The sequence below is a fragment of the Odocoileus virginianus genome, unplaced genomic scaffold, assembly GCF_023699985.2.
Source record: "Odocoileus virginianus isolate 20LAN1187 ecotype Illinois unplaced genomic scaffold, Ovbor_1.2 Unplaced_Contig_2, whole genome shotgun sequence".
NCBI classification, from domain to species: domain Eukaryota; kingdom Metazoa; phylum Chordata; class Mammalia; order Artiodactyla; family Cervidae; genus Odocoileus; species Odocoileus virginianus.
In genome coordinates, this window is record NW_027224319.1 from 5,284,290 (window position 1) to 5,294,980 (window position 10,691).

A 10,691-nucleotide genomic window follows, 5' to 3' on the forward strand; every position below is an offset into this window, starting at 1 on the left:
TGATTGCCCATCCTGCTTCCATGGCAACCCACCTGTAGACTCAGGCCTATCTTGCCCTTTTATGTTTTATATCAGTATTGACCAGATGTTCCTTGCCATGGAGGAGACACTCAGCATGCATATGTGACCTCTGATAGCAGAAAGGAAATGATGCAAACAATTTTTCCGTCTCAACCCTTGAGAAGGAGACAGAACTGGTCCCGGGCAGGGAGACATGGAGGCCTTGTCAGTGCCTTCTACAGTGATTGGTGAGTCTGCTGCTTGACCTTTTGACCTCTTACCCCTGAGAAGACAAGTGACATACTATTTCATGAATGGCATTGAGCATCTGTCCATGACAAGCTTGATTTGTCAGTTTTCCTGCAATGGAGGGGACCTAAGCCCAGTAGGAGGGAAAGAAGGTTTTCTGGGGAGAAAATTGCTTAGGAAAAAGCACAGTGACTGGCGTGGTAGGATTAGAAATAATGCTCAGTTCAGTGCTCAAGGCAGGCATGCAAAAATAGTGCATAAACTTTCAAATTCTCTATTTCCAGGATCACCTACATTTTGCCTAAAGTATTTGTTTCTCTTTTTCTCTTTCCCTCCTTCTCTCTCCCACTCTCCCTGTGTCTCTGTCTCCCAGCATTTTCTATGTCCCCACTGTTTGGGCTTTATTCGCCTGTGGTCCGATCACCAGGTGGGAAGCCCATCGCTGGTGCAGAGGAGTCTGTTACTCACAGTCCCCAGGGGAGGAGGGGTGGGTTGTGCTGGCCCAGAGGAGAGGACAGTCACAGCCCGTGTGATGTTCCCAGGGAAGGAATGGGTGAGGTGGGAGGGTGAGACCAGGTTGAGGATGGATTAGCTTGAGTAATTTCAGTGGGTTGGTGTGGGTGTGGGGGCTCCCTGATTTGTTGGTACCTGGCCCTGGGGTTACTAGGACAGAGACTTAGAGTCTCAGTGATAGAAAGGGTGGGATGGAGGTGCTGGTCAGTTTGCATGTGAGAGGCGGGCTGAGGGAGAGAGTGTGTGGTCTCCAGGTATCTACTAACCCTGGTTGGGGCACTGAGATGTGAAAACATTAGATACAGAAACTAGAAACTCTGGGTAACACAAGACCACTTGTATTACGTAATCATTGACACATCTGGAGTTTAATCTTATATCTCAAAACGCTTTTATTCATTCAGTTAGTACCTTATTCTCCCTTTTCTGTCTTCTTTAGATTTTTTTTTTTTTTTAAGATCCTGGCTTGCAGGATCTTAGTTCTCCGAACGAGGATTGAACCCGAGACTCTGGCATTGAGAGCACCAAGTCCTAACCACTGGATAGCCAGAGAGTTCCCCTTTGGACTTTTTTTTTATGATTCTGTTTTATGTCCACTTTCAGCCTACTATTTGTACTTCTGTTTAAAATTCTTTTATGTGATTGTGGTAGGGTTTACAGACAGAATTCATCTGTCATCAATGCATCTGTATTCAATAATATATCAACATACAGTGGAAGGGACTTGCCACAATATACTGACAACAGTGTCTAGTGTTTTCATGTGTAGGTGATGTTGGTTGGTTGGGAAGCCAAAGGTTTCTATCTAATTGCTCCGCCTTCTGTGTTATCAATAGTGCAGGCGTGACTGAACAACAATTGCAATACCCAGAGGCTTTTTCGCTGGGTGAAGTTTCTTGAAACCTTGAGGGCCTTCCACAAAACTGAACCCCTCAAGCATCAATGTGAAATTGCTCCCTTTTATAAAGTAGAGGCAGGAGGAGAAGGGGATTGAAGGCAGAAGGAAAAGGGGGCGACATAGGATGAGATGGTTGGATGGCATCACCTACTCGATGGATATGAGTTTGAGCAGGCTCCAGAAATCGGTGATGGATAGGGAAACCTGGACTGCTGTAGTCCATGGGGTTGCAAAGAATCGGACGCGACTGAGGGGCTGAACTGAACTGATAAAGACCTTGATGCTCCTGGTACTAGGACTACCCCTGTGCTGAACATGAAATGCCCTTTAAAAGCTGGTCCCTTTTTCTCTTCGTAGTAAACAAAGCCACACTCCATGGGGCTGTGGCCCCACGTGGTCCTGATGACATCCGTGATGACTCCTCTTTAGGCTGAGATGGTACTATAGGATGTCTTTTTTAGGTCACAAATGTTCCCTTTCAGGATTTCCCTGATGGTACAATGGTTAACACTCTGCCCTTCGAATGCAGTGGGCACTGGTTTGATCCTAGGTTGGGGAAGCTCCACGGCCATTCTGTGGGGCAAAAAAAAAAAAAAAGAAAATAGGGGCTTAATCCAACTAGCATGCAGTTAATAAAAATGTATGATGCAGGGCACCCAAGTCAGTGGTCTGTGACAACCTGGAGGGATAGGGTGGGAGGGAGGTGGGAGGGGAGGTTCAGGATGGAGGGGACACATGTATACCTATGGCCGATTCATACTGATGTATGGCAAAAACCATCACAATATTGTAAAGTCATTATCCTCCAGTTAATATATTATATAACCCTTACTGTGAGGGATGCTGACACTGGGGAAAGCCCAGTTAGGACAGTGACATTGGTACAAATGCCCAGAGGGAGCCCGCCAGGCTCTCCTGCTCGGCTCGGCCACGCACGTGCCAGGTTGCTTCAGGCCTGTCCGACTCTTTGCGACCCCATAGACTGTTCCCTGCCAGGCTCCTCTGTCCACAAGATTCTCCAGGCCAGGATGCTGGAGTGGGTTGCCATTTCCTTCTCCAGGGGGTCTTCCCTTGCTCGGCCACATGGTGGCAGTAAAGCAGTTTAGAAGACAAAGGTGGACGAGGAAGGCACTTATCGCACATCAGCTAGGGAGCTGCGGACACAGAACTTCAAGAAAGCAGCTCGCGGGTTGTCCAGACTGCCGCCCGCTCAAGCCAGTCTGTCCTAGGAGCCTTTCCAGTGACACGTATGGGGGACTGAGAACTACACAGCCTGGAGCCTGGGGCAGAAGGAAGCTGACAGCAGGCGACGGTCCTCCTGTGGACACGGACACAGTACAAGTCTGACACTGCAGCCCATTCAAGAGGCATCACTGGCTTGTTACTGGGCATCAGTGGATGTTCAGAGCCTCAAAGAGCAACACCTCTATCATGGGAAGGGTGAAAAATGAAAATCTCAACAAAATGGCTCTTTCCCCGAAAACGGGGAAATGGGGCATTTGGAGGGAAACATCTAGAGGCAAACATGGCTGGTCACGTTCTAGATGCGGCTCTCTCAGACGTGGGGTCTGTGTCAGACCTCCCGGGGGGCTTTTGGTCCACCAGGGTCCTGAAAACGCCTAGCCCTTCGTGGATGGATCAGCTAAGTTAAAGGTGGATGTGTGGGCTGTGCTGCTGGGCAGGAGGGGAGGCTGTCCCAGCCTAGGAAGCAGCTTGCAGTGCGGGACCTCCTAGGTTCTTGCAGGCTTGTGGGGCGGGTGGTGCTGGGCTGGGCAGGAAGACAGGGGCCAAGTCATGAGCTCCAGATGCCCCCAGGGTTGGACCGCTGGAGGTGCTCTGGGGAGTGGAAAGGGCACTGATCTGGGAGTCCAGCCCAAGGCTTGCCGTGTGCACCGCCTGGCCTTGCTGAGCTCGCATCTCTCTTGCTCTCCTGGGGCCTGGTTGCCCTTCTGGACAATGGGAGTTGCAAAGGCTCTTCTGTATTTGTGTGTTCAGAGCCCTACTTTATTTCTTTCTCACTCCCTCTCTCTCTCTCTCTCTCTCTCTTTTTTTTTTTTAACAGAAATCAGTTTATGTACTTTACACAGGAAGAAGTTTTTCTTTTTGCTTTTGGCTGCACTGGGTCTTTGCTGCTGTGTGCTGGCTTCCTCTAGGTGCGGCAAGTGGGGGCTACTGTCTAGCTGCGGTCATGGAGTTGTTTTTCTTGCTGTGGATCACAGGCTCTAGGGCACCGGGGCTTCAGTAGTTGTGGCTCCTGGGCTCTAGAGCACAGGCTCAGTAGTTGTGGCGCATGGGCTTAGTTGCCCCTCGGCATATGGGATCTTCCCTGACCAGGCATTGAACTTGTGTCTCCTACATTGGCAACTAGATTCCTAACTACTTGACTCCGGGGGAAGTCCCCTTCTTAAGACTTTAGAGAACCAGTAAAACAAAAGTGCCTGTTGTATTTCCGAGGAAATTAAAACCTCTACTATCTGAGGAATCCAGAAGCAGGTACCTAGTGTCCTCCTTGCCATGACTGTGTTCTGGGGTTTGGGGGCGGGGCCAGCATCATGGGTGTGTCACCAGGGAGGTCACACAGGACCTTGGGCTCCAGAGGGCTGGGTACTTGGTTTAATGCTCTGTATACCCTTGAGGTCTTGAAATTCTGTATACGTTTTGGACCTGGGATCCTGCAATTTCAATTTGCTAGTTGTGTAGCTGGTTCTGGCCAGTGGTGACTCCACACCTCCCACCACACACGAAGGAGTCTGTGGAAGTCATTCTGAGAAAACTTCTTTCCCTGTAAACTCGCCCAGAAAACCCCCGAGTCCTTGCCCCTAGCCTTGAGCAGTCAGAGGGCAGGGGAGAGCCCAGGAAGGGAAGGAAGACAGTGGCAACATAAGTCAGAAGGGCCCCCACGAGCCCTTCCCCGCAGAGAGTGCTTTTGAACTGATGCTCAGCTTTTGAACTGAGTCTTCAAAGCCCCAGGCTGCAAGAGAGAGGCCGGGCAGGTCAGGATGATGTTTGCTGGGGTCGTACAGGGAAGCCGGGACTAATCTGAGAGAGAGGGGGGCCCCAGTGGGTCCCAGGAAACTCACACAGGAACCAGAGCTCTGGGTGCCGCCATCCACCCTGACTTGGCCAAGACCTCCCTCCCAAGGCCACACCCCACCCCACCCTGGGCCTCAATTTCCTCCCTGGTCTGATGAGACTGGTGGTGAGCCGTGCCCTGCCTCCCGACAAGAGTGCTGTGAGCTCAGAGTGGGTGGGTGCGTGGGAGAGCATTGTACCCTGCAGGACCACACACCCAGGTCACATCCTTGGACTTACGTCTCCAGACTCTGTAGACAACACGGCCATGGGAGGCTGTGAGGTGGGGGCAGGACACAAGAGGCCCCAGGCTCCCCTCCCAGTGTTGTTATCATGACCATCCTCAGGATTCGTGTTAGGGTTGTTGTTTTGGTGACAGGATGGACCCCGGGGTCCTCAGTCAGTGCTGCTGCCACTGGCAAATTGCTTGGAAGAAAACTCTTTCAACGAGGTTGCCCAAGTTCTCACAGGGGACCATCAGGGCAGGATATCCCAGGAGAACGGAGAGGGTCATCTGTTTCAGGTACAGAAAGGGAGATCTCGCTGATGTCCTCCTCATAGCTTGGGTTTCACACATCACAGCATGGCGCCCACCAGCTCAGCTCCACCCACCATGCTTCCTGCCATCCATCAGGCCTCCCAGTCTCCACCCCCATCACCTACCTGCAATCCTAGCTTCCTGGACTCTTCCCTTGTCTGTTGGTTTAAACAAGATGGGGCTTCCCTGGAGGCTCAGACAGTAAAGAATCTGCCTGCAATGTGGGAGACCTGGGTTCAGTCCCTGGGTTGGGAAGATCCCCTAGAGAAGGGAATGGCAACCCACTCCAGTATTCTTGCCTGGAGAATTCCACGGACAGAGGAGCCTGGTGGGCTACAGTCCATGAGATTGCAAAGAGTTGGACAGGGCTGAGCTACTCTCACTTCACTCTGATCAAGAAGGTAATTTCAGACAGGAAAGATACACCTAGAGAGGCAGTTTTTTTTGCAGGAGACATGATCAGTGGTTCTCAGCTGGTAATCAGAGGCCAGAAATGTGCCTTTAAAATCTACTAAATTCTTTTTGGAAATAAGAAATGTAGGTGACACCCGAGTCTGTTGGGCTTCTGTGAGTGGTGGGGCTGGGGAAATTGTGTTCTGATCAGCAATCTGTCCTTCTGCTCAGGAGTTGGTCCCTGCTCCATCACTTTACAAAGTGGACCTGACTGGAGCATCTGAAGGGGAAGTTTCTGCCTTCCCAGGAATCCATGTGCAAATGGATGGAACAAGGAAAACCCAGGATGGAGGAAGGGATCACCCAGGTACCAGGGACCCGGAAGTACCACCATGGGTGGAGGGGTGTGTGTGCCTGTGTGAAGTGCCCTCTCTTACTCCATCCTCCTGGAAGTCGGGCTCCAGATGGCTTGACCTGCCTCCTGTTTGCAGCACATGGGGGTCCTTCTTGGAATGATACTGTGTGTGGGTCTCATTGACTTTTCAGCTGGTCAGAGAGCTGGTGGGTGTCCCCAGAGTCGGGGGCACGGCAGCCTGGGGCTCAGTTCTCTTTCCCATGGAGGGTCTGGAGAGGAAGGAAGGGTGAGAGGAAAAAAGGAGCGAGCCATGCAGGATCCTGGCTCATTCCTGAGTGAGTTTGGGGAAGGGTGCATGCGGATTTCTGAAGGACCAGATGTGGAGTCGGGGATAACTTGCCTGGAGACGGGGGTATGGTGGCTTTCCTGAGAAGACTTCAGCTCTGACAGGCTGTGAGCCCTAAACCAGGAAAGCTGGTTGCTGGCAGAAGGGACGGTTCACCACCAACACAGGAGGCGCAGCCTGAGGACCCAGAGGCAGACCCTCCAAGGGATCCAGGGAGGACGGGGGTGGGAAATTCAGTTTGACATGTGAGCAAATGCCAAACCCAGAGGCAGAAAAGCACAGGGCGGGTTCCAGGCTTACCTAATAGCCAACAACCATGTGTTCCACCAGTTGTTTCTACTGTGGACATTCCTCTTCCTCCAGAGTTGGCAAAATGGTATAGCTTGACCAAGAGGCCACTGGGGCAATACCTGGACTGTGAAACCAGGTTGCACAGAGGCCCACCTCTCCTTCAATCTCCAAGGCTGATGTGTAACCAGTACATTCAAACCCAGCTGAGGGGCTTTGGCCAAGTCCCCAGGAGTCCCATAAGGCAACTGAATCCAGGAAATATTACAGGCCTCACAGTCACAAGACCAGGTCAAAGGAGAGAAGGATGAGAATTTGCTTCATCGCTTTCAGACACCTTCATCATTTTGGTTCATTATGTTTCCCAGCCGTGCTCCCCAGCCCTGGCCTCCCCATCCGGCTTTCTCAGCCAGAGCAGTGGACAGGGAGACACTGAGGTCCAGTCAGAAGGGCTGTCCTGCAGGCCATGTGGGTGATGAGGAGGAGATGTTGGGTCTCGCTGGAGGTTGGAGAAGGCTTCCCAAGGTGGAGGTCAGGGCACACGGAGGGATCAGAGGCAGAGATGGGAGGAGAACAGGAGGCTCAGAGGGGCCTGAGTGGTTGAGACGTAAGGGGCAGCCTGACAGCTGAGGCCCACGGGGCTGGGAGTGAGGAAAACTGAAACAACAGCCTTGGCCCTGATGCCTGGAGCGGGGAGTGTGGGCGGCTGAAGACAGTACTTGAAAAGGTCAAACTGGTGTGTGCTGAAACTCCCAGAAAATGGTGCGGAGAGTGGACAGCGGTCAGGACGAGCCAGGAAATCAGGGAAGGTGGAGTGTGAAGGTTGTGGCTACCCTGAGAGGAGAGAAGATGGAGGTAGGCCCAGGGCAGGGGTGGTGGGAGGTCAGGGGAGTGTCCTCAGGAGGAAGAAGGAGCAGGTGGGGTTCCCAGGGATCCAGTCCAGGGCTCCTGGGGCAGCACCCCAGCCAACAGCCCAGTGCAGACAACCAGGGCGTTCACGGGAGTCTTGAACCCAGAGACAGAACAGTGATGCGTGTTCAGTAGAACTGGTGTCTTGAGAAGGGCCGTTGCCAGGAACGTGTGAGGACTGGGAGAAGAAGCAGCCTGGGTGGACCTGAGCAGTCTCTCTTCTGAAGAGGAGAGTCCTTGGAGGAGACTCAGCAGGAGCCCCCAGCGGGGAGGAGGGGACCCAGGAGAGCAGGGACAGGGGAGAATCGGTCAGGGGCAAGTTCAGGAGGACAGGGGGTCCCCGGAGTCTGTGGAGATGAAGACACGGCTTGAATGTGAATATGGATCCATTGAGGACTGGGCAGCCTGCAGTGGCCTTGAGTGTCGAGAGGGCCCTGAACTGGGGTCACAATGCAGATGACCCTTCCCCTGCCTGATTCAGGAGGGATCAGGGGAACAGGCCATGTCTTGGCGGGGGGTTGCTGTGCAGGAGAACTTTCTCAGTGAGAAAATAGTGGAGATGAATCTAGGAGAGGGCACCAAGGGAGCCAAGCCCTGACTGGCTGAGGTCTCCTCCCAGAGGACAGGATGGTGTGGGCTTGATGTCTGCCTAGGGATGGGCTGGAAATGTAATTCTGTAGCAAGAGTTGGTGGTCTTCCCATTCATCAAGTGTTAACTGAATGCCTATTTGGTGCCAGACAGGGCCAAGAGCTGGCGATTGAGACGTGAATACACCGCTTTACTCTGCATCCTGAGGGGCCCATGGTGTAGAGTCAGAGGGATGCAGACAGTGCCTGGCCCCTCCCTCTCCTGGAAGACACAACGCTCTTGAGTAAGCCTGCCTGTGACACTTCCCATGGGGTCCAGGAGAGGCCAACGCACTGTCAGGAGATGGAGAAATCATGTCTTCACCTTGCACAGGGTCCTCCCTGCCCACTGCTCAGCAGTCCTGTGAGGCCACAGCAGGGTCTGAGGCAAGTCCCCCTCACAGGCTGGGAGGAGGGCAGGGATGGGGCGGGTGAGGAAGACTCCTGGCTGAGTGATTGCATCAGGCCCTGGCTGAGCATAAAAGGAGGGCCCCTCAGGCTGGGAGGATGAGAACTGGGGACCATGGAGACCCAGGCAGCCAGCCTCACCCTGGGGCGCTGGTCACTGTGGCTACTGCTGCTGGGACTGGTGCTGCCCTCGGCCAGTGCCCCGGCCCTCAGCTACAGGGAGGCTGTGCTTCGTGCTGTGGATCAGTTCAACGAGCGGTCCTCAGAAGCTAATCTCTACCGCCTCCTGGAGCTAGACGCTACACCCAATGATGTGAGTTATGAAGGGATCTGGGGAGGGGGCCAGCTAGTTTGGGGTGCAGGGAGACAGATCAGAGGAAGAAGAATGAGCCCAAACCTAGTTTCCCCTACTTTGACCCATGATCAGGAGGTCGACCCAGGCACCAGAAAGCCAGTGAGCTTCACGGTGAAGGAGACCGTGTGCCCCAAGACGGCCCAGGAATCCCCGGAGCAGTGTGACTTCAAGGAGAATGGGGTAAGGATGCGAATGGGGGAGGGAATTGGCAGATGCCTCTCAAGGGTTGGACAGCGGGTTTGGGGATGATTTCCAACTCCTGGGAGGAGGCCGGGAGGTAATGGCCACAGGGGTTCCAGTTTGACCTTGAACCTCCCCTTCCAGCTGGTGAAACAGTGTGTGGGGACAGTCACCCTGGACCCATCAAATGACCAATTTGACATAGACTGTAAAGAGGTGAGTGGCCCCTTCTGGACTGTGGGGTTTCTGGAGGGGCTAAGTATGTGAAACATCCTTTGGACCAATGACCGGCTGCCCCATCGAGGGCAGAGAAAGGCCCTCCCGCCCGGGCCCACCCTCCCTGAGCCCCAGGTCTCCAGCCTGGCTGTGCATCCCTTAAAGCAGTGGTTGTCTCATGGGGTCCCCACCCGGCAACTGGCAGGAAGGCAGATTCTCGGCAGCACTCAACCCAACCAAATCCGACTCTGGGGCAAGGTCCAGCCATTTATATTTTCACAAGGCCCGCAGGGGACTCTGACTGTGCAGAAGCTGGAGAGGCACTGACTCAGTGCTGATCTTCATGCCTTTCTTTGCTGGGATGGGTTTGTGACCCTGGGAAGCCCCTTATCATCTGTGGGCCTCAGTTTCATCTCTGTCTGTGGTATGGAGATTTAAGCAGAGGCTCCAAGGGTCACAGCCAGAGGGTGGTCTGGGTCCCCAAGGTCCCTGGAGTCCACTAGGAATGGGGGGCAGGTGTGGAGGGAGGGGTCTTGTCTTGACCTTCACCCGGTTCTCACAGGAAACCTGTTTTTATTGGTTCACAGCTTCAGAGCGTCAGAATTCCTCCACCGTTTGGGCCACCATTCGGCCCACCGTTTGGGCCACCATTCGGTCCACCATTTGGTCCACCATTCGGTCCACCATTTGGTCCACCATTCGGTCCACCATTTAGACCCCCATTTCCATTTCCTGGGCCAAGATTTCCTGGTAGACGGTGACCAATAGGCAGATAACTCCCTGATATGGTCTTCTGATGAATCAGAAGCCCAGGGAAGACCTCTTGGGATCTCTTTTGCCTTGAGTCAGCATCCAAAAAATAAAATCTTGTGAAAACAACTTCCTGCAGTTTTCAATTTCAATTGTCTCCCCTCTTCCAACTTACCAGGACCTTTAGGAGTGTTTTGTGTGTGTGTGTGTGTCTGTGTGTGTGTGTGTGATCACTCCTGTGAATACAGAGAAGTGTGAGGCCCGTGTTCCTTCCAGAAGGGCAAGGGGGAGGCAGCAGCCCCAGGAGTTCCAGGACAGCGTCTCCACCCTCGGGTCCCTCCCGGGCCCTCACCCGCTCCTGCCCTCCTTCAACACCCAGCAGGACGTACGGAGACCTGCTGTGTGTGCAGTGCTGGTGGGGCTGCTCCTCCAGCTCACATGGAGCTGACAGTCCATGAGGGGTCAGGCTGCTCACCTTGCTAAACACTCACAGAGATGCAGTTCAGTCTCAGGGTGAAGCCTGCATGTACCATGCCCAGAACATTCCTCTTCCACATGACAGTCTTAAGTCTGGAAAGTCCACGCCTCCTGACT

At 53.5% G+C, this 10,691-nt stretch overlaps 1 protein-coding gene across 1 annotated transcript; it reads left to right on the forward strand.

Annotated features, from left to right (window-relative positions):
• Window positions 1–8,711: 8,711 nt before the first annotated feature.
• On the forward strand, window positions 8,712–10,226 carry LOC139033763 (cathelicidin-2-like). The gene is made up of 4 exons (XM_070463295.1): window positions 8,712–8,909; window positions 9,024–9,131; window positions 9,276–9,347; window positions 9,935–10,226. The coding sequence occupies exons 1-4, from the start codon at window positions 8,712–8,714 to the stop codon at window positions 10,106–10,108; spliced, it is 552 nt and encodes a 183-aa protein (XP_070319396.1). The 3' UTR covers window positions 10,109–10,226.
• The last annotated feature ends 465 nt before the right edge of the window (window positions 10,227–10,691 follow it).

Bases quoted from the DNA above. Each gene is read 5' to 3' on its own strand.
- LOC139033763 (XM_070463295.1), top strand. From the start codon at position 8,712: ATGGAGACCCAGGCAGCCAGCCTCACCCTGGGGCGCTGGTCACTGTGG. The intron at 9,132-9,275 runs GTAAGGATGCGA...CTCCCCTTCCAG, and splicing joins GTGACTTCAAGGAGAATGGG to CTGGTGAAACAGTGTGTGGG. The intron at 9,348-9,934 runs GTGAGTGGCCCC...ATTGGTTCACAG, and splicing joins TTGACATAGACTGTAAAGAG to CTTCAGAGCGTCAGAATTCC.